Raw genomic sequence first — 23,779 nt, 5'->3', positions numbered from 1 at the left:
GTTAACGTGCAAGTGCAGGTGTGGTGCTGCTGACTGTGGACCTGGGTTCGACAGCTCCAGACTCGTCCTGCATACCCGATATTCTGTGCCTTTGACCAACGTCTGTCTCCCCAAGGCCTGTCCTGGCTGCCAGCTACCAGTCCACTTCCCTGCGTTGTGAGTGCAACTGTTTCAGAATCTTCACAGAAATAGAGCCATGCAGTACCTGTCCTATGGGCCGGGCGTATTTCACTTGGTAGAAAATCCCCCGGGTTCATCTACTTCATTGCGAATGGTAGGACTCCCTTCTCTTAAAGTCGAACAGCATTCCACTACGCGTATTCGCCAAATTTTCTTATTCATCCATTAATAAACATTTGGGGCATTTGCACATCTTGGCTATTGTGAATAATTTTGCAGTAACACAGGAGAGCAAATGTCTCTTCAAGCTCTTGATTTCAATTCTTTTGGATGAACACCCAGGAGTGGGATTACTGGACCCTATGGTAATTCTATTTTTAATTTTTTAAGGAACCTCCACACTATTTTCCAGAGTGGCTGCACCAACTTACATCCCTACTAGCTGTGCAAAAGGATTCCAATTTCCCCACATGCTTGCCGACACTTATCTCCCGGATTTTCAAGGATGGCCATCCTAGCAGCTGTGAGGTGATGTGTCACTGCTTTTGGCTTGAATTTCCCTGATGAAGCATGATGAACCTGCAGGCCACTACTATGTCTTCTTTGGAGAAACGTCTCTTCGAGCTGTCTAGGGACCATTGACTTTATCTGATCATGTCATCTACTGAGGACACTCGCCAAAGTCAATTACTTTGAGATTGCAAGAGGGGAATATTCTAACTCTGCCACTCATCCCATTTGTCTGGAATGGTTTCCTAAGAAAATAACTTTTCTTCTTCAAAGAGGGTATCAGTGTCCAAACAGGAAAGGCAAGACAGTTGCTGAATTATTTCCCTTAAAAGAACATGATTCTGAGTGAGGGACCGCTGCCCCAGTCACCTCCAAATGGGAACTGGTCAGGCTTTGTTTGCTTTTTGTTTGCTTTTAGTTACTCCTTTTGGAGTGTTAAATGGTGCTGGGAAAACTGGGCAGCTCTATGTAGAAGAATGAAACTGGACCATTCTCTTACACCATACACAAAGATAAACTCAAAATGGATAAAAGACCTCAGCATGAGACAGGAATCCATCAGAATCCTAGAGGAGAACATAGGCAGTAATCTCTTCTATATCAGCCACAACAACTTCTTTCAAGATATGTCTCCAAAGGCAAAGGAAACAAAAGCAAAAATGAACTTTTGGGACTTCATCAAGATCAAAAGCTTCTGCACAGCAAAGGAAACAGTCAAGAAAACAAAGAGGCAACCCACAGAATGGGAGAAGATATTTGCAAATGACAGTACAGACAAAAGGTTGATATCCAGGATCTATAATGAACTCCTCAAACTCAACACTCACAAAACAGACAATCATATCACACAAGATATGGACAGACACTTCTCCAATGAAGACATACAAATGGCTATCAGACACATGAAAAAATGTTCACCATCACTAGCCCTCAGGGAGATTCAAATCAAAACCACATTGAGATACCACCTTACACCAGTCAGAATGGCCACAATCAACAAGACAGGAAACAACATGTGTTGGAGGGGATGTGGAGAAAGGGGAACCCTCTTACACTGTTGGTGGGAATGCAAGTTGGTGCAGCCACTTTGGAGAATAGTGTGGAGATTCCTCAAGAAATTAAAAATAGAGCTTCCCTATGACCCTGCAATTGCACTCCTGGGTATTGACCCCAAAGATACAGATGTCGTGAAAAGAAGGGCCATCTGTACCCCAATGTTCACAGCAGCAATGGCCACGGTCGCCAAACTGTGGAAAGAACCTAGATATGCAAGGTTTTAAAATCAGTTACTGTCAGGACTCCCTCGGTGCTCCGTGGCGCCTTCTCTGGACGACGGTCTGGTGCTGCTCCCGGCGGCCGCGACCTGACCCATCACTCCTCGATTTCTTCCTTTACTTTTGGCACGAGACGCCCCTGGCCCATCTTTTTGCCACTGACCTGAAAGCAGCTCATCTTTCAGGGAACTGTGGTGCCCGTCAGAGGGAATGGCAGGTGGGGGCTCTGCAAGCTCGTGCAGGAGGGCTGGAAGCAGTGGCCGGTGCTCGTGAGGACCCCGTTCTCATGTGTGCGCAGCCGTTCCACGCTGGCTGTTTTACAGATTGATGTGTTTTGAGAAAGAGCAAGGGAGAGAGAGGACACACACAAGCAGGAGGAGAGGGAGAGAGTCCACCCGCAGACTCCCTGCTGAGCACAGAGCCGGGGCTGGACCCCAGGACCCACAGGTCATGACCTGAGCCCAATCCAAGGGTCGGACACCTAATGGACTGAGCCACCCAGGCGCCCCGTGCACTGTTTTAATTAGAGACCTTCTAACAATGTTTTTGAAAACTGGTGAAGCAAGATTCTCTGCTCCCAACATAATGCTTTTTTCCAGAGTGTCTTAACAATTGTTACTTCTTTGCTGTCTGAAATAATTTTACAATGTGACTATCTACAGGAAAACCTGTTCAGTTTTTGTTGCAAAAGTGTTAAGTTTACAATTTACCTACAGAGAACCAATTTCTTTGTGAGACAGAATTATCCTATGTAAGAAAAGTCAAGACACTGCATTTTTTCAAGTCTACATTTCTGGGGAAAAACTAAGTTTTCTTCATACACGTTTTGCAGAGTTCTTATTAGGTTTATGCCTGGACATTTTCTTCTTCTTCTTCTTTTTTTTTTTTTTAAAGATTTTATTTATTTATTTGACAGGCAGAGATCACAGTAGACAGAGAAGCAGGCAGAGAGAGAGGAGGAAGCAGGCTCCCCGCTGAGCAGAGAGCCCGATGTGAGACTCGATCCCAGGACCCTGAGATCATGACCTGAGCTGAAGGCAGAGGCTTAACCCACTGAGCCACCCAGGTGCCCCACATTTTATTCTTCTTAAGCGTCTTTTAAATGGATTCTCCTCGTTATCATTATCTCTCACCGATCATTGTTTTCATAGGTAAAGACCATGAAATTCCAGATAGTAATTCAAATCCTCCCGTCAACACTTTCCTGACTGACTTCACTGTTAATAACGACCATGTAATCTTATCACCTATGAATAATGACAGTTTCAACTCTTCCTTTTCAGTTACAACTGTCTCTCGTATCTTGCTCCATGAAACAGTGGTGGGGCTCATGGGCATCCTTGCTTTGTTCCTGATCAGAGGATGCCTCGGCTGTTGCCCTGTAAGAGGCTGGCATGTGAACAAGTGTTTTATCATTTAAAACAAGCGTCCACACATTTATCCCGTAAGGGATGTTTTGTATGAAATGAATGGGGACTTGTGCTGGAATGGCTTTTCTGCATATGTGAAAACGATGACACAATCTCATTACAGTGGCTGATGGCTTCCTCGATACTGAGCCGTCCTGGAATCTCATGAGCATTGATAAATTATTGTAAACGTGTGGTCAGATTCTGTTTATTCCTATCTCACTTAAGATTTTTGAATTTATAAGTAAAATGTAGATTTTCTCTGAAATTTCATCAAGTATTCATATCGGTTATGTTCATTTCAAAAAAAATGATCTGGAAGCTTTCCTTATTTACCTTCAAGAGTTACGAATTTCTGATTTTAAAAGTTTGGTAAAGTCCCCTGAGAAATCATCTGGGTCTAGTACTTTTTTGCAGAAACACTCTCGGAATTTTTTTTTTCTATTCTATAAAAACTAATCTGTTCATTTGTCTTTTGGGAAAATTCTGATGTATTTCCTGCAAGTCATCCACTAATTCTTATTTCTTATTGTGTTATGTTAACTCATCCATTTTTATATGCCTTTCATGTTTATTAGCATACACTGAAAAGCATTCTCCCAACTTTCAGAAGTTCCTCTGTTCCATTCTCCCCTCATCATTTGTTATTAATTATATATTAAGCTCTGTCTCAAAAATGTGGGTTAGCCGAAGTTGATTTCGTAATTTGTGTTTTTTAAAAGTCAGTATTGTCTCTTCTGTCTTTCATCTCAAGCAATGTCCTACTTAATTATTTTGCTTTACAGACAGAGTTACTTCACCTACTGTCCCTTCCCTAAAATCTCCTCCAAGCACTGCTCTATTATACTCCAGAGACACTGAAATATCATGCTGGGAGTATCATTGTTTTCAAAAGATACTACAATTTCATTTTGTTTTACATCTTTAAACCCAGCGCTCCCCGACAGAACTTTTGTTCGCACAGAGCAGGAACTCTTGTTTTATGTCTCATCACCGATTTACGGGCTGACTGCATCATGGAGAGAGTGCTATTTTTGCTCATGTTGTAATTTGCTGTGTTTTCTGTGGATTCATATATGGTTCATGTTCCCGTGTCTGATGTGCCTTCCTTGTTGGTGTGCAACCACAGCTCTGCACGTCTATAAGATGATAAACGACTGATCACGCCATCCATAACCTCACCATGCTGGTGCAGCTGGTCCGCTGAGCACAGAGACGGATCTGTTAAAGTCCCATCATTGGTGTCTGGCTACTTACCGCTTCGGTGCTTGTATATCGGCTTTACGAATTTGCTCTTCTGTTTATCTTCATTGATGAATAGACATTATGTTTTCCTTGTGAGTTTTAGCCTTTGGCAGTATAAAGGGTCTTTTCCTGGGCACCCGGGTGGCTCAGTCGGTTGTGTGTGTCTGCCTTTGGCCCAGGTCATCACCGCAGGGTCCTGGGATTGGGCCGCACACCGGCCTCCCTGTCAGCAGGAAGCCTGCTTCTCTCTCCCGCTGTGTTTGCTGCTCCCACCACTTGTGCTATCTCTGTTAATTTTTTCTTTAAAGTGTCTTTTCCTTCTTAAAAATAATTGCATTGGAAATTTGGGGTCTTTTGTGGTTCCATACAAATTTTAGGATTGTTCTAGTTCTGTGAAAAATGTTGTTGGTATTCTGGTAGGAACTGCGCTGAATCTGCAGATGGCTCTGGAAGGGATCACACTAAGTGAAGTCAGTCAGGCAGAGAAAGACAATCACGAGGTTTCACTCACTCGCGGAACATAAGGAACAGCGTGGGGCCCACAGAGGCAGGGAGAGAAGCCTGAATGGGAAGAAATCAGAGAGAGATAGACTAACCATGAGAGACTCTTGACTCCAGAAAACACACTGAGGATTACAGAAGGGAGGGCGGAGGGACGGGGTAGCCAGGCGATGGGCGTGAAGGAGGGAACTCGACGTGTGCAGTGAGGTGTGTGACGAGTGAACACGGGGTGTTACGCACAACCGGTGAATCACTGAACAGTACATCAAAAGTAATGATGTACTACATGCTGGCTAATTGAAATTAATAAAAAAAAAAAAAATCAAAGCAATTTTGAAAAAGAAAAACAACACTGGAGGTATCACAACCCCAGATCCTAAGATCTACTACAAGGGTGGAACGAACACAACAGGACAGTATGGGCACAAACACAGACTCCCAGATCAGTGGAACTGACCAGAGAGCCCAGGAATAAACCCACGATTATACGGTCAATTAATCTCCAACGAAGCAGGATAGAATGTCCAATGGAAAGACGACAGTCTCTTCCATAAATGATGCTGGGAACACGGGACAGCCACATGCAGAAAACTGAAACTGGACCATTCTCTTATACCTCACCCCAAGATAGACTCAAAATGGATGAAAGACCTCAATGTGAGACCTGAAACCATTAAACTCCTAGAAGAAAACATAGGCAGTTATCTCTTTGACATCAATCATAGAAAACTTTCCTGATATGTCTCCGGATGGAAGGGAAACAAAGCCCAAATGAAACTAGTGGGGGAAAATCAAGATCAAAATTTCTGCACAGCAAAGGAAACCATCAACAGAAGTAAAAGACAACTTACGGAATGGGAGATGTCTGCGAACGGCGTCTCCGATGAAGGGCTGGTGTCCACAGTCTCTAAAGAACCCATACAAGTCAACACCCAAAAGCCAAACAGTCTGATTAAAAAGTTGGCAGAAGACATGAACAGACATTTCTGCAAAGAAGACATCCAGATGGCCAACAGACACATGAAAAGATGCTCAGCATCACTCTTCACCAGGGAAATGGAATCAAAACCACAGTGAGATCCCACCTCACACTGACAGAACGGCTCGAATCAACAACGCAAGACACAACAGGTGCTGGTGAGGACGGGGAGAAAGGGGAGCCTCGTGTACTGTTCGTGGGAATGCGAGCTGGTGCAAAGTGTGGAGGTTCCTCAAAAAGTTAAAGGTAGAACTACTCTATGGATCAGTAATTGCACCACCCAAAGAATATAAAAACACCCATTTGAAGGGAGACATGCAGCCCTATGTTCATAGCAGCATTATCTCCCAGAGCCAAACTGCGGAAGGAACCAAGATGACCACCAGCAGACGAACGTCAGGAGGGGACGGGGGCGGACAGTTCGTCGGGGCCCCCAGGAGGAACCAACCCTCCAACACCTTGACTTCAGACTGGCAGGCTCCACAGGAGCTGTGCCCCACAGGAGGAAGCAGCAGAAAACCAATCTGCCATCAGGTAAGAACCTGAGGCAGGAGTCTGGCGCTCAGAGATGTGGGCGTTCCTGCTGGCACCTTCAGCGCCCGGGGACTGGGTCCCTGACGGTGAGATCAGCACTGACAGAAAACTTCGAAGTGTGGACAGATCCAAGTGTCAGAAAGTGAGGGCTGGAGATTCTACTGGAGGAGTGCGCGGCCAGCCACACAGTCACAGTGTCGGAACTGGCGTTCGACTCTCGGACAATCACACACGTTCTCCGAACCGCGACAAACCGGCGCAGAAGGACCCGATGGTGAAGGGTATGAGAAGCCACAGGCGGGGGCAGAGAGAAAAGCGGGTCCTCCGGCAGACAACGATGAAAGCAGGAAGCACCTGCCTGCCACCTGCGGCCACAAGCTCTCCAGGAGGCGTCCAGGAGCGGCCCCCGGGGTCATGCAACCTCGTGGCCGAGCCCAGGGACGGGTGTCCTTCTGACCAGCCGGTGCTGGCAGAGTGGAACGTGGCCCAGGACAGCAGAACAGCCCCGCCCGTGACCCCGTCCAGTAAAGAGGCCCCATGCTCTGTCTGAGCAGCTGCACCCCGAGACCAAGCGGCGGGAGGGGGGACCGAGCTGCCCGTGTGGCTCTAGGGTCTCGGGGCCGCTCACTGAGCGGCTCGGTGAGCACAGCTGAACCGGGGTGGCGTCGCTTTTGCTCAGGGAAACAGAGTCAAGCGAGCTGGAGCCCGCGTGTGTCTGCTCGTCTCACCCCTACACGCAGCCACACAACCACCTCGGCAGGGGAGGGGCCGTGAGCAGCCTGAGAGCCGCCGAGGACGGGGTCCGCCGGGCCGCCGGCGAACAAGTACGATGACCAGCAGCGGCCGCGGCACCACAGTGACCACCCCGTCAGACAGTGAACTGGACCACTGCTTGCGGAGGCGGGGCGCCCGGCTCTCCCCTCCAGCACCACCCGTGACCAGATCTGCAGTGCGGGCTGATCGGGGACACCCCCACACGGCGGCTCCTTGCGACGACACTGCACATCTGCGAACAGAACGGCCCCAAGGGAACCCGTGGCAGAGCTACCGCAGCGTGAGGGAGCCGGCCCGGGGCTGAGACGTCACCAGGGCCTGTGCATCAGGCCCAAAGTGGCCAACCGGGAGACGCAGGACACCCTCATGATAGGCAGTGACCGCCAGGACGCACGGGAGACTGTGGCCCGGACCCTGCCAGGTCCTCGCCGTCCCAGGGCCGATTCTGCAAGTCCCTTTCCCTGCGTCCTTCCCCTTCCCAAGCCCTACGAACCAATAAAAGCGCCTCTCTGGAAAGTCAGAAAAACGAACAATAAAATCAGTACATTGTTCCCGAAGATATCCAAAAGAAACACTCCCGGTGAAAACCTCGGATCTGGTCTTTACTCATTACTGCTGCTACCTGGTGATCCGCAGGAGAGCAGCGTGCAGCCACTCCTTCCACGCGGTACACAACTTGTGCCATGACGGATAAATGGATAAAGAAATAAATTAACGTGTGACTGGGGGGTTAAAAAATCAAGCCTCACCAAAATTAACACAGGAGGGCCGGTCACAGCTCTCACGTCACACTTAAAGGTGTTCGTGCTTATAAACTGTCTCCACAAGAATGAGCCTAGGGGGTCAGGACTGAAGACGAAGCGACGCGCCGTGGTGGCACTTACGTGTCTGTCGTCCGCACCAGAAGCCACGTAGCGTCCGCATGGGCTGAAGGCAATCCCACAGGGGTATCCGTGGTTTGGATGTCCCTCAAAACAGCGCTCGCATCTATAGGAAAAGGAGAAACACCAGGAGAAAGACATGATTCTTTAAGTCTAACACAAAGAGGCCAAGGGCGCTGACGTGCAGGCAGACAGGCTGTCTGCCCGACAACGGCGAACCAGTGCTGAGGCTTGCACTCACGAGTCATCAAAGGCCAGCAGGCCGTCCTGGACATGCAAAATAGAAAACAACCATTTCCAAACCGCAGATTACTTGGATCAGTGATCGAAGACTTGGGCAGGCGCTGTGCTCTCTCAAGCAGGTCAGGTGCTCTGGCCAACCACCCACAAAGTGTTACAGACGGGGGCGGGGGGCAGATCCAGGAAAGCCTGCGTCAGCGTGGGCCAGCACGGGGCTGGGCTCCGGGGGCTCCAGGATGCCACACGAGCCCCCGCCAGAGCCGGCCCCTGGGATCACGCCCCCACACGTCACAGGGCCTTTTATCCCCACCTTGCCATTACAGAGGAGAGCGGGGACACTGTCCACGCCACCCCTGCGACCCAGCCGTGTGCAGGCGCACACAGGAGCATTGCTGACACTCGGCTACATGCGCTGTTCAGTGGTCACTCCCCGTAACAGAACAGGAACGGCCTGATACGTGCACTGGCATCACTGTCGCTTAGGAGCATCTCATGACCTGCCCCCTCCATGCATCTCTGACCCTCAGGGCACAGGGCACACGCACAGACAGGAAAGCCCAGCACCTCTCCCGTTAGCATTCCAAATTGCTATGACCTGTTCTGTGTATAAGTCAGGCTTCTCTTAGATGCGTCAGCGGGAACGGGTTCACCACAATCACGCCGTATTTGGAAAAAGATGTCAAACTGAGTTCACAGGCACTGAGCCCTTGTGCCCCAGTGTACCCCCACCTGTGGCCTGCAGGCCGGAACGGGCCTCACCTCAGGGTTCTCACGTCCCATAGCTTCATGCCGTCCCCAGCAGCTGTGGTGGCAAACAGGTTATACAGCAGTGGCTGCAGGGTGGTGGATGACGATCCCTAGGGTCGAAGGGGAGGAAACGAGACGTGCTCTTTAGAGGCTGAATTCATAAACCATGCAATGATGACGAACAACAGTGAATGTCAAGTAAGAAACAGACGCAAAGATTTTTCTTATTTATAACAATTTCAGAACTGGTCTCCAAAAATATCCTTTTGAAGAATTCTGGGGTTTTTTTGCCTTTTTAAATTTTTTCAGTGTTCCAAGATCCATTGTTTATGCGCCACACCCAGTGCTCCATGCAATCCGTGCCCTCTACAATACCCACCACCTGGTACCCCGACCTCCCACCCCCCACCCCTTCAAACCCCTCAGGTTGTTTTTCAGAGTCCACAGTCTCTCATGGTTCACCTCCCCTTCCAATTTCCCCCAACTCCCTTCTCCTCTCCGTCTCCCCATGTCCTCTGTGTTATTCCTTATGCCCCACAGTAAGTGAAACCATGTGATAACTGACTCTCTCTGCTTGACTTATTTCACTCAGCATAATCTCTTCCAGTCCCGTCCATGTTGCTACAAAAGTTGGGGATTCATCCTTTCTGATGGAGGCATCATACCCCATAGTGTATATGGACCACATCTTCCTTATCCATTCGTCCATTGAAGGGCATCTTGGTTCTTTCCACAGTTTGGCTACCATGGCCATTGCTGCTATGAACATTGGGGTACAGATGGCCCTTCTTTTCACGACATCTGTATCTCTGGGGTAAATACCCAGTAGTGCAATTGCAGGGTCTTAGGGAAGATCTAGTTTTAATTTCTTAAGGAATCTCCACACTGTTTCCCAAAGTGGCTGCACCAACTTGCATTCCCACCAACAGTTTCTCCACATCCTCTCTAACACATGTTTACTGTCTTGTTATTGCCATTCTGACTGGTGTAAGGTGGTATCTCTATGTGGTTTTGATTTGAATCTCCCTGATGGCCAGTGATGATGAACATTTTTTCATGTGTCTGTTAGCCATTTGTATGTCTTCTTTGGAGAAGTGTCTGTTCATGTCTTCTGCCCATTTTCTGACATGATTACCTGTTTTTTGCGTTTGAGTTCGAGAAGTTCTTTACAGATCTTGGATATCCAAGATGAACATTGTTATGAACCCTAGTTATTTAAGGTTTGCGTCCAAACATGGTTCTGTACCTGGAGTGTAGTTCAGCTCTTTCCAGGAGGTATTTTGTCACTTCGGCTTTCCTTCTGACTGCAGTGTGAGGGGAGGCGATGATCGATTGGATCAGAGGCGGGTCCTTGAAGTGACCCCAGCCAGAGACACATGGGGGCTTTGGGTGTGATGACCAGTACATTAATAACTGATCTCAGACTTCAAATGCCCCATTCAGAGCATCTTTCAGATAATTTATTGAAGACGGATTATGATCTATACTTTAAAAATAGTTTTTGGTGTATTAATATTGTAGTGTTTTGATCTTTCATCATACTTTTATAACTCTCAGTGGTATTTCATATGTGAAAAACATACACCAACAGTTCGTAAGGTTAAAGTGTACCATTAATAATTATTCAAAAGGGGAACCCTCTTACACTGTTGGTGGGGATGCAAGTTGGTGCAGCCACTTTGGAGAACAGTGAATTACACCCAAACAATGAGTCTTCGGACACTGCATCAAAAACTAATGACGTACTGTATGGTGACCAACATAACACAAGAAAAAAATGTCCATCTTCCTTCCATGCCAAGAATATCCATATTATTAAGAAAAATGTAATAAAGTGATGCATGGGTGCCTCAGTGGGTGGGTGCCTCAGTGCATGGGTGCCTCAGTGGCTTCGGCTCAGGTCATGACCCCAGGGTCTTGGGATCGAGCCCCACATCGGGCTCTCTGCTCAGCGGGGAGCCTGCTTCCCCCTCTCTCTCTGCCTGCCTCTCTGCCTACTTGTGGTCTCTCTCTGTCAAATAAATAAATAAAATCTTTTTTAAAAAGAGAGAAAAACGTAATAAAGTACATCTGAAAGCATTTATCCTCGCAGTGTGCATGGACGTCAAGGTCATTCCTCAGTTACAAATAGGAAATGAAGGTTTACATAAACCCAACAACAGACTAACAGAGTCTTAATTCTGTGCCAACAGCATTCTAAACACTGAACATTTCATCCTCTTAACAAACTTATGAGACGTAAACTGTTTTATACCCATTTCAGGTGAGAAACATGACAGAGGAATCCACTCGTGGCCACCCAGCTACGCCTCTCAAGAGAGCTTAACAGTCCACTAACGATGACAAGGTCAAGACACCTTGTAATTCTAACATCCAGACAGTTCCCCAGCCGGCCAGCACACATCCAGAGCTCACGCACGGACACTGGGCATGGCGCAAGGCCCTGAGTGGGAACAAGTCCCAGACCTAGCTCAACAGGAAGGCAGAGTTAGGATACCTTACAGCATAGCCGGTTTCCTGAAGCTAACCAGTAAAAAACCACAAGCATTCACAGGGATAAAAAGAGAATCAAAATCTTTTTTCAATCAATCCAATTAAGACTAAGGAAGAAGAAAGGAAGAAGCAAAGAAAATGCATAATAAATAGGAAATACAGAAGTTTTTTTTTTCTCTTTAATGTAGAAAGCATAAAATGTATGAATAATCATACCAATTGCAGACTAAACAAGTTAAAAAAAAAAGATTCTTAGTTGGATTTCAAGAAAAGCTCTTAAAATATTATTTTTGAAGGCTGAATGTGAAGGGTGGGGGGAAATAGCATATACTAAAGAAAACAAGGCAAGATAGATTGCTTAAGTACTCGAAGAAATAGTCACCAGGCAAATAAGACCTCATTAAAAATAGTTTGTAGATATCATAAAAGGAGCACTGCAAGGGAAATACAAGAAGGCTGACTTAAATATCCCCAATGACACAGCCTGTAACTATATGGGGCAAAAAGTAATAGAATTATAAGAAAAATAGACAAGATTACAATCATAGGAAGAGATGTTAATACATTTCTCTAATAAATAAAAACAATTGAGAGTACAAAAAATTAGGAACATGAATGACCTGAGTACGATTGATAAAGTTGGGCCAATAGACATCTGTACACCACGGTGGGCGAGAACGCCTTCCTTTCATACACACACACGTGATAGCCATAAAAATCCACCAGGGAGCCGGTTTCTCAATAAATGCAGAAATCCCAGCAGCAGAGGAGAATCAGTGCCAGATGGGTCATGTGCATAGAATGCCATCCATGAAATCAGAAATCAGCCACAAAAAGTTTACCGAAAACAAGCTCATATGTGTAGAAATCTAAAAGCACACAACTAAATAAAGTCTAGATTTTTAAAAAAAAAGTCATACTGGGAATTAGAAACTCTCTAGTGGGGAGTAAGCATCAGGTGGCACAGGGACACGCACAGTCTGCTGCCGTTATGGGCCAGAACAACACAGCACATGACCCGGACGTCATTTGATGTGTCTTGGGAAAGAGCCGCACCAAATCCACTTGCGGTCATCAAAGAAGAACGAGGCAGAAAGATACAGAGCAGATTGTGTCTGACCAAGCACTTCATTTCTTTAAGAAAAAAAAAGATAATAAAGTAATACATTTCAAGGAGATCATATGGGTTTTACTGACCATTCCTGCAGAAAACAAAAAGTTCTCTGTGTGATATGATTTTCCATAAGAAACTATTTCAACTATTACATATTTAATTTTTTACATCAAATGAGCTGTATAGCACTGTGTATCCAAATCACAAAAATGTGTATCTCTTATTCAGGCATTGAAAAGAAGTAACAGCCAAGTTTTTATTATATATAAGGGAAAAATGATAGCTATAATTTTTAAAGAGATCAATAAATCATAAAAGATTTGTGTATTTTCTTTTGCTGTGCAGAAGCTTTTGATTTTGATGAAGTCCCAAAAGTTTATTTTTGCTTTGTTTCCTTTGCCTTTGGAGACATATCTTGAAAGAAGTTGCTGTGGCTGATATCGAAGAGATTACTGCCTATGTTCTCCTCAAGGATTCTGATGGTCTCACATTGAGGTCTTTCATCCATTTCGAGTTCATCTCTGTGTACGGTGTAAGAGAATGGTCAAGTTTCATTCTTCTACATAGAGCTGCCCAGTTTTCCCAGCACCATTTATTGAAGAGACTGTCTTTTTTCCACTGTATATTTTTTCCTGTTTTGTTGAAGATTATTTGACCATAGAGTTGAGGGTCCATATCTGGGCTCTCCACTCTGCTCCACTGGTCTATGTGTCTGTTTTTATGCCAGTACCATGCTGTCTTGGTGATCACAGCTTTGTAGTAAAGCTTGAAATCAGGTAACGTGATGCCCCCAGTTTTATTTTTGTTTTTCAACATCTCCTTAGCGATTCGGGGTCTCTTCTGATTCCATACAAATTTTTGGATTATTTGCTTCAGCTCTTTGAAGAATACCGGTGGAATTTTGATCGGAATGGCATTAAAAGCAAAAGCTTCTGCACAGCAAAGGAAACAGGAAAACAAAGAGGCAACCCACGGAATCGGAGAAGATATTTGCAAATGACAGTACAGACAAAAGGTTGATATCCAGGATCTATAAGGAACTCCTCAAACTCAACACACACCAAACAGACAATCATATCAAAAAAGGGGCAGAAGATATGAACAGACACTTCTCCAATGAAGACATACAAATGGCTATAAGACACATGAAAAAATGTTCATCATCACTGGCCATCAGGGAGATTCAAATCAAAACCACATTGAGATATCACCTTACACCAGTTAGAATGGCCAAAATTAGCAAGACAGAAAATAACATGTGTTGGAGAGGATGTGGAGAAAGGGGAACCCTCTTACACTGCTGGTGGGAATGCAAGTTGGTGCAGCCTCTTTGGAGAACAGTGTGGAGATTCCTCAAGAAATTAAAAATAGAGCTTCCCTATGAGTCTGCAATTGCACTCCTGGGTATTTACCCCAGAGATACAGATGTCGTGAACAGAAGGGCCATCTGTACCCCAATGTTTATAGCAGCAATGGCCACGGTTGCCAAACTGTGGAAAGAACCAAGATGCCCTTCAACGGACGAATGGATAAGGAAGATGTGGTCCATATACACTATGGAGTATGATGCCTCCATCAGAAAGGACAATACCCAACTTTTGTAGCAACATGGACGGGACTGGAGGAGATTATGCTGAGTGAAATAAGTCAAGCAGAGAGAGTCAATTATCATATGGTTTCACTTATTTGTGGAGCATAACAAATAGCACGGAGGACATGGGGAGATGGAGAGGAGAAGGGAGTTGGGGGAAATCAGAAGGGGAGGTGAACCATGAGAGACTATGGACTCTGAGAAACAATCTGAGGGTTTTGAAGGGGCGGGGGGTGGGAGGTTGGGGTACCAGGTGGTGGGTATTAGAGAGGGCACGGATTGCATGGAGCACTGGGTGTGGTGCAAAAATAATGAATACTGTTATGCCAAAATTAAATAAAAAATAAATTTAAAAAAAGATTTTTGTATTTTCATTGTAAAAATAAATCACTTAATATTATCACATCATTTTAAAATAGGAAACTATGGCGCTCATGTTTCGCTGTGGAACTCTTGTGAATGTGATGAAACGGAACAGTCTGCTTCTCCAGCCAGAATCGCGGGGCAATCCCCAGGAGAGGCGTTTCAGTCTGCACGGCCGCACGCTTGCACAAGAGCGTTCCTGCTGTGTGCCGAACGTGGCTAGGCTCTTCCTGAGCTCGAGAGAAATTCGGAATGATCTCTTTCACGTTTTACTGGAAATTGGACATTTGGGCCACTTAGGGTCTGTGCTCCATGAGCACTGCTGGGTCAGCAGCCCCCACACGGCCGCGGTCAGTCAGAACACTTGAATGCGTATTGTGTAACTGGACAAAAATTTAAGAGAAGCTTAGAAAAGGAGAAGAAGCTATTAGAGTACAGTGTGAGCGTCCGTAACCTTATCACCCTCCGTCCTACCCTCCCGTCACATACCACTCAGAGGGGTATTTTCAGGAAATCAAACCAGTTATTTGTCCCCAGTAAGTAAAAACCTCAGGACTATTTTTCCTCATACCACACCCCCCACCCAAGAGCACACCACCATGATGCCCAAAATACCAGTCGTCACTGGACGACCACATCAATTTGAGGTAGACCAGGCTACTGTTGGGTCATTGCATAAGCTGCTACTTAATGGAGAAGAAATGCTAAGCAGTTTCCTACAGCCAATGCATGAAAACTCGGAACGACGAGAGGTTTCATGAGAGGGACGGAGCAGTCACCGTGTCTCCGAGGAGGAAGGACAGCTGTCTCTTCACAGCAGTGGTTCTGCACCGGTGTGCCGGAGCGGAGTTCCCTCGGGCTCTGCAGAGACACCGTCCCAGAGACCCCATGTCCTTCAGGAAGGGGACCCTCCGTCCAGTCTGACACCATACCCTGGACACAGGCTCCATCCTAAGCCCACTGCCCCCTGGACTGCTGCAGCCCCAAGCTCTCCACACCAGCCAGGGAGCCAGCATGTGGGCAGGAGCGGCCCCAGGCGGCTACCCGAGCAGGGGGAGCTCCATCTCCGGAGTGGAGGGAGCAGCGCGTGTGCCCATGCAGCAGCTAGGGACGCCCCGGCGGCCGGAGGCCGGGAAGACACCAGGTGCAGGGGCGCGGCGCAAGCTGGCGCGGCCGCTCGGGATCCCACCCCCACCCGCCGCTCCAACCCGTCCCTCTCTCGCCCCCCACCCGCCGCTCCATGGAGGGGGCTTGCGCAGCACCACGCGCTCCCCGCGCACCGCGCCCTGCCCATGGAGGAGCGCACAGAGCGCAGCACAAGCCCTTCCAGCCGGAGCCGGTGGCGCAAGGTCATGGTCTCAGTGCCCGTGCAGCTCCCTCACGCACACCCACACAAGCATCGGCGCGGTCCCTCGCCTTCCTGCTCGGCCTCCACCGCAGCTGCCCTGGACCCGCAACAGAGCTCACCCGGTGCCCAGAGCCCACAAGCTGCACCTCGGGCTTCCCGCATGGGCCCACATGCTGCTCTCCTGACGCACACGCAGCCACTCCCGTACCGCCTGGCCCAGTGCCCACCTCACCTCCTCAGAGAGAGCACACAGAGGGGCCTCGGCACAGCGTGTGTGTGGCTTTGTGAACCCACCCCCCTGCAGAAGGATCCCGATCCGTCAGCTGTGAGGACCCCACTCTCTCCTGCACACGTGCACTCCACGGCTCACTACCGCGCCGGTGCAGACCCGCCGAGACACACATCTAGATGAATCGGTCACTGGCTTGATACATGTGCACACACACGTGTGCACACCAGTACACGTGTTCATGTGTGCATCTGCATGTCCCGATCCGGTGCAGGCCATGAGACTGGTGGGGACAAGGGGCAGGCTCTGGCATATTTGGCTTCCACCGTCCCCTACGACCTCACCGTAGTGAGTGTGGCAGTCGTGGAGGGACCGGACCCCAGCTCTGCTCCTCAGGCTCATGACCCGGCTGTGGGGAAGGCCCAAGCCTGGACACAGAGACGCGGTACGGTGGCCCCGAGACCACAGCACCCCACGGCACTTCAGCCGAGGGCGCACTCGCCGCTGATGCGGCTCAGGGAACTGACACAAAGTGTCCCAGCGTCCGCGTGCATGCATCAGGGTCTCGGAGGACGGAGCTCATGCACGTTCAGCCCGCCATGTCCATACATGTGAGCTACAGCGTGTGCACCTGTAAGAGTGTCACAGGCAAACACCGGGGGCTTGCCTCCTCCTGTCCTGGCGAGTGCCCCCTGCCAGGAGCTAAAAGTCACCAGAGCATGACACATCCCACCGAAGCCATCTCTGGAATAAGACGAGGGCCTGGGCTCAGCAACCCCTAGATTCCCTCATAGGCCCAGCCTGAGACCTAAGTCCACAGAGGGATGAGACAGGAGGGCAGCAAGGGCCTGCAGTCAAGTCCAATTCTGTCTGACGAGTCCCTGGGAACCTTGAGGAGTTTCAAGGAAGACAGTGACATGGTCACTTGGAGTCAGCAGTGGGAGTGCGACTGCGTTGAGGAAGAGCCTTGCAGAGACAGCGGACTGGGGTGGCAGCAGGTGGGGCCTGGGGCCGAGGACAGACACACAGACTGCACAGGCAGTGGCTGACCGGGCAGCACTGGGCGTACTTCCGGCGTTCACACGCGGGTCTTTGTATGGGAGTCAGGCTGTGAGGACGCACGGAGCACAGGGAACCTCCTGGCTTTTAGCCCAGATGCACCAACTGCATGGGCTAAGGCAACCTACTTTATGTGCCTTCAAATTCCTCCTAAAATCAAGTTTTGCCTGACGATATGGGACAGGGAGAGGCCCAGCCCGGTGCACTTTCTGCAGTCCTCCCCGGACCCCGCAAACGTCATTACCACCGGCACCTCGCCGTCTCCCACGACGGCCCTCGCACAGTCAGCTTGGTGTAAAATGACCCTGTCCCCACCCACCACCGTCTGCGTTATAATTTCTTTGAAAGCGATTTCTTAGTTCAGATTCCGACCTTCCACTGCAAACAGCACATTCCGGAGCCTCCACCCTCAACAGTGACAGGAACAAAGGGCTTGTGTGAAATTAGGTGGATTTGAGAAGTGAGAGTTTTTAAGGCAATGCCCATCAACCTTCATAAATTTATAATTAAAAATTACAGGAAGAATGGTTGTCATTTAATGAACTAGGAATATGTTAAGAGATTTACCTGCATTATCTCACTTAACCCCTGCAACAGAGAAAGGTAATGGATGAAAAGATTTGAAAGTCTTCTCCCATGATATGGGAACAGAGGAATGGAAGGAAACCCTAAGCTGTCAGACAGAGTAGCATCCCAGTATTTTTCAAAATGAAATAACGTCTTTTGAAAACATGAGAAAATTGTTTAGTTTAAAAGAATTATCTTTACCATTATCTTAAAACTAGTTATATTTTTTATAAGTAAAAAGCATTTCAAACTCCAAAACTCTATTTTGTATTTCCAATTTAATCAGCTGAAACAATATAAAGCAAATTTAGAACCAAATGGAAAAAATAAATCTCAGACTGAGATTTTCAGATTTTCATAATAAGTTTCATCTAAAGTTTTCATGGCTCTGCAGTAAGGCCCAGAAAGAAATAAAGAATAGAGCAAGTGAATGAAAAAGAAAATAGGAATCGTCATGGAAATGTTGACAGACCACTTTCCATACACAAAAAATGATGGCGATTTCTTCCAGATTGTCAAATTTATTGCCGTAGAGTTGCTCATAGTATGTTCTTATAATAGTTTGTATTTCTTTGGTGTTAGTTGTGATCTCTCCTCTTTCATTCATGATTTTATTTATTTGGGTCCTTTCTCTCTTCTTTTTGATAAGTCGGGCCAGGGGTTTATCAATTTTATTAATTCTTTCAAAGAACCAGCTCCTACTTTCGTTGATTTGTTCTATTGTTTTTTTGGTTTCTATTTCATTGATTTCTGATCTGATCTTTATGATTTCTCTTCTCCTGCTAGGCTTAGGGTTTCTTTCTTGTTCTTCCTCCAGCTCCTTTAGGTGTAGGGTTAGATTGTGTACCTGAGACCTTTCTTGTTTCTTGAGAAAGGCTTGTACCGCTATATATTTTCCTCTCAGGACTGCCTTTGTTGTGTCCCACAGATTTTGAACCGTTGTATTTTCATTATCATTTGTTTCCATGATTTTTTTCAATTCTTCTTTAGTTTCCCGGTTGACCCATTCATTCTTTAGAAGGATGCTGTTTAGTCTCCATGTATTTTGGTTCTTTTCAAACTTCCTTTTGTGGTTGAGTTCTAGCTTTAGAGCATTGTGGTCTGAAAATATGCAGGGAATGATCCCAATCTTTTGATACCGGTTGAGTCCTGATTTAGGACCGAGGATGTGATCTATTCTGGAGAATGTTCCATGTGCACTAGAGAAGAATGTGTATTCTGTTGCTTTGGGATGAAATGTTCTGAATATATCTGTGATGTCCATCTGGTCCAGTGTGTCGTTTAAGGCCTTTATTTCCTTGCTGATCTTTTGCTTGGATGATCTGTCCATTTCAGTGAGGGGAGTGTTAAAGTCCCCTATTATTATTGTATTATTGTTGATGTGTTTCTTTGATTTTGTTATTAATTGGTTTATATGGTTGGCTGCTCCCACGTTGGGGGCATAGATATTTAAAATTGTTAAATCTTCTTGTTGGACAGACCCTTTGAGTATGATATAGTGTCCTTCCTCATCTCTTATTATAGTCTTTGGCTTAAAATCTAATTGATCTGATATAAGGATTGCCACTCCTGCTTTCTTCTGATGTCCATTAGCATGGTAAATTCTTTTCCACCCCCTCACTTTAAATCTGGAGGTGTCTTCGGGCTTAAAATGAGTTTCTTGGAGGCAACATATAGATGGGTTTTGTTTTTTTATCCATTCTGATACCCTGTGTCTTTTGACAGGGGCATTTAGCCCATTAACATTCAGGGTAACTATTGAGAGATATGAATTTAGTGCCATTGTATTGCCTGTAAGGTGACTGTTACTGTATATGGTCTCTGTTCCTTTCTGATCTACCACTTGCAGGCTCTCTCTTTGCTTAGAGGACCCCTTTCAAGATTTCCTGTAGAGCTGGAGCGTATCATGCTTAGCGAAATAAGTCAAGCAGAGAAAGACAACTATCATATGATCTCCCTGATATGAGGAAGTGGTGATGCAACATGGGGGCTTAAGTGGGTACGAGAAGAATAAATGAAAGAAGATGGGATTGGGAGGGAGACAAACCATAAGTGACTCTTAATCTCACAAAACAAACTGAGGGTTGCTGGGGGGAGGGGGGTTGGGAGAAGGGGGTGGGATTATGGACATTGGGGAGGGTATGTGCTTTGGTGAGTGCTGCGAAGTGTGTAAACCTGGTGATTCACAGACCTGTACCCCTGGGGATAAAAATATATGTTTATAGAGGCAAAAAAAAAAAAAAAAAATGATGGTGATGGTAGTGGGCGTGGAGTCTGCTTACGATGCTTTTTTTTTTTTTTTACGATTTTTTTTTTAATGTATTTATTTGACAGAGATCACAAGCAGGCAGGCAGAGAGAGAGAGAGGAGGAAGCTGAGCAGAGAGCCTGACGTGGAACTTGATCCCAGGACCCTGAGATCATGACCTGAGCCGAAGATAGAGGCTTTAACCCACTGAGCCACCCGGGCGCCCCACTGCTTAGGATTCTTTCTCCCTCTAAAAAACCCCAGAAATCAAAGAACAATGATACCCTTGAAATCACAATGCAGATTTCAGAAGGCATTATAAATTAAAGTTATTCCAAATATATCAAAAAACAAAATTGTAGTTGTAGTCTTAAAAAGAGAAGTTTTGTTTACAAATCTCTTAGAGGTCTTTGGTTTGCAAAGTATCTTTTAAACTAAAGTATGAGACAATGAATTCATCAAAACAGCACCCCTTCTCATCTCCAGGCTCTAACCCTCAGCTGGGGGTAGTCTTAAACCCCCACCCTGTCCAGACAGAGCATGTGCATCTGGAAGAGGGAAACCATTGGTTCCTGACGGTGGCTTCCATTCCAGCAGGAGCTACGTGACTCACTGGTTGTTTAGTCTGAAACACCCAAACCCTCCACCAAGTTTTAAGTGTGACTGCATCACTAGTAAAGTTGAAAAATAGGCCCAGAAAATAATCAAAGACAAAAATACAAAGTTTCACATTCCATACGATATTAAACCATCTGCTAAGGTCAAACATCAAGGCCTAGAAAACTGATGATAAGAAAAAAAATAGCATTGGGTATTTGCTAGCAAACTGTCAGAAACCTGCATCAGACATCTGTACGAGTCCAACACTTAAAGATACAATTTACAAATGATAAGCGCTGTCAACAGCTTACTCACTTTATTCTGGCAGATCTGGTGGACAGGCCGGGAATGGGCTTCCACTATCACGGCTGCACTGCGCGCTGCATTGAGGTCGAAAACCTCGAGAGTCCTGTTCCTGCCAGCCGCAAGCACCAGATCTGCGTGACGTAGTTAGGGAACTCCTCTCAACCGTCCACCAGGGGGAGGGCGGCCCCACATCTGCAGTGAGTACTTTGGGGCACCAGAAGGCACCCAAGCGATGACCGCTACAACTGTCTGCGCGCAGAGCCCCGCTCCCCCCTTCTGCCGCTGGCATCCAGCAGCGGCTGCTGAGCCAGGGACGAGAGCAGACCCAGTGGTGCAGACCTCCAGCGGGAGGCACAGAGGTCTAACTTCAGCGCAATGAGATCTGAGGTGTCCAGGAAAGGCCCCAATCAGGAGCCAGAAGCCCAGCTGCATCGCTAGGGACGGAGCTCCGAAGACCGGTCTAAGGGTCAAACCAGGCAGTGCAAGTGCAAACGTGGACAGTGCCGCCTGGAGCCGGCCGCGCGAACGCACGCCCCTCCCAGCGCGGCGAGCCACCAGCCACGCCTTGCCCACGTCCACACTCGGGGCAACAGCAGCAGCACATGGACTCGGGGTTCGTGTCAGCACCAGAACAAACCCACGTCCAGTGGCCACCAGAACACTGCCATCAGTGGCGTACGTGGGAGAAAGATCACCAGGTTCGGTAACTAGCCCAGCATTCATGCGAAAATATGCAGAAAGCACCGTTTAAGGCCAGAGTACTCGGAAGGACACATGTCTGCTACGTGTTGTGCTCTGTGTGTACCAAGGGGCTCTGGCATCACATTTCTAATTAAAATACTCTAAAACCTCTAATGCCTTATCTCAGTCCTTCTGAAATTTCAACTATAAAACTCTTCAAAGAACATAACTTAGACCTCCGAATAACTTCAGATTTTATAAGACGAATTCCTGAAGATCAGAGCTTTTCTTCTAAATAAATCAAAATCAATGTTTTTAACTAAAAGGGATGATGCCGGTCAAAAAAAAGTCAAAAAATAAACTCCTCGACTCCTTTTCCTACTCGGCGTCTCTGCTGCGACTTCTGCCAGGCTCCAGAGCCAGGGCCGACTTCTGTTATCGGAAGGATGCTCATCCCAAGTGTACTGGTTCATTTTTTAAAAGCACAAAATTACTACATATTGTACAATAAACTACAGACCAGAAATGCCGGTTACATCACCCTGCTGTGGGTCATGCGCTCTGTCGCACGCATGTCCAGTTTTCCTGTGAAGTTCTTCTCCCCACGGAGATGGGATCGCTATGCATGTAATGACACAGAAGACGTGCGCGCCCTGAGTCGCGCGGCCCCTGCCGGCGCCTGGAGCCGGGACCCTCAGCAGACGCTCCTGCCGGGACGCCGAAGCTCGGGCTGGGGAAACCAAGAGCAGAGGATACAGGAGTAGAAGTCGTTCACGGCCGATAAACTGGTAATCCCCGTCGCACCGGTCGTCCGGAGCCTGAAGACACGCCTGCACCAGCTCTTCTGTCTGTATCTGAAAAAAAAATAAGGATAATCGACCTTTCTGTTTCTCTCCCACAACTGAGCATTCTGCCATTAAAAAGCTGAATATGAAGAAAGTTTTCTTTTTCTTTTTTTTTTTTAAGATTTTTTTATTTATTTGAGAGAGAGACAGTGAGAGAGAGCACGAGTGAGGAGAAGGTCAGAGAGCAAAGCAGACTCCCCATGGAGCTGGGAGCCTGATGCGGGACTCGATCCCGGGACTCCAGGATCATGACCTGAGCCGAAGGCAGTCGTCCAACCAACTGAGCCACCCAGGCGTCCCTAGAAAGTTTTCATATCACTTAATAATTCTATTTTATAACATCAAAGGAGTAAGTCGGCTGCCTTAATTTTTTTTTTAGGAAACTCTAACTTTTCCTTTAGGAAAACTTCATGAAAAAATATCATATAAAGCTCCAAATAATTCATTATTGTCTGTGAGAAAGCAAATTTTTCGCCTAATTCTAAAATAATTATGTATACTTAAGAAGACTTCCAACTAGTTATAAATTATCTGTATTTCCACGAACACATATGTTGTTAATGTTTTCTAAAGGATAATGCAAGCAGTTAGTATTGGTTTAACAAACATATGACCTCAAGAATCCCTAACAATTTTGTAAAGGAAAGAAACCTGCTAGCTATATTTTGATGTGATCGTGGCCCAGGCAGAGCCAGGGGAGATCTCTGGGGATGGCCCTGCGTGGCAGGGGGCAGTGGGGAAGAACAGGCCATCAGCCTGTACCTTCCACAAGGCGGTGAGTGCTGCACGGGGGCCTGCGGCCCTATATGCAGGCTAGGCACAGAGACAGTGACTCAGGAGCAGGTCCTGGGGGCAACAGATATGCAGGGGTCAGCTACACAGACTCAAGGGCAAACAGAATCACAGGAGAGGTTTGAAGGGAAGCTCAGTGACGACACAAAGATCACGACACAGTGATCCTACGCATCACTGTTGCAAAAATGCATGGGATCATACAGTAGGTGATGAATGGGGTAGAAAGCCACCGTTTCGTGGGGAGAGTCATGGGAATGCTCTGCAGACACCACAGACCAGGCGAGGCATGTCAGAAAGATCCCTCGAGCCCAGGGAGAACACACGTGT

The 23,779-nt window shown here is 47.0% G+C and overlaps 1 protein-coding gene across 33 annotated transcripts in view; it reads right to left on the bottom strand.

Annotated features, from left to right (window-relative positions):
* WDR27 (WD repeat domain 27) overlaps positions 1-23,779 on the bottom strand; it is a 197,558-nt gene that overhangs the window by 126,315 nt on the left and 47,464 nt on the right. For 30 of the 33 annotated variants that reach the window (XR_009354390.1, XR_009354394.1, XR_009354392.1 and 27 more), the window contains 4 exons: positions 22,569-22,666; positions 21,141-21,262; positions 9,227-9,324; positions 8,231-8,333 (listed from right to left, as the gene is read on the bottom strand). Coding sequence is in view for 24 of the 33 variants with exons in the window: in XM_059176468.1 (XP_059032451.1) it covers positions 8,231-8,333; positions 9,227-9,324; positions 21,141-21,262; positions 22,569-22,666 (421 nt within the window). In the remaining 9 variants the exon portion in view is untranslated. Of the gene's footprint in view, positions 1-8,230; positions 8,334-9,226; positions 9,325-11,094; positions 12,842-21,138; positions 21,263-22,568; positions 22,667-23,779 lie in introns of those variants that run through there. The other 3 variants (XM_059176482.1, XM_059176487.1, XM_059176479.1) reach the window with 2 other exon arrangements.

This window comes from Mustela lutreola, chromosome 6, assembly GCF_030435805.1.
Source record: "Mustela lutreola isolate mMusLut2 chromosome 6, mMusLut2.pri, whole genome shotgun sequence".
Lineage (NCBI taxonomy): Eukaryota > Metazoa > Chordata > Mammalia > Carnivora > Mustelidae > Mustela > Mustela lutreola.
This window is presented reverse-complemented; position numbering and strand designations above follow the sequence as displayed.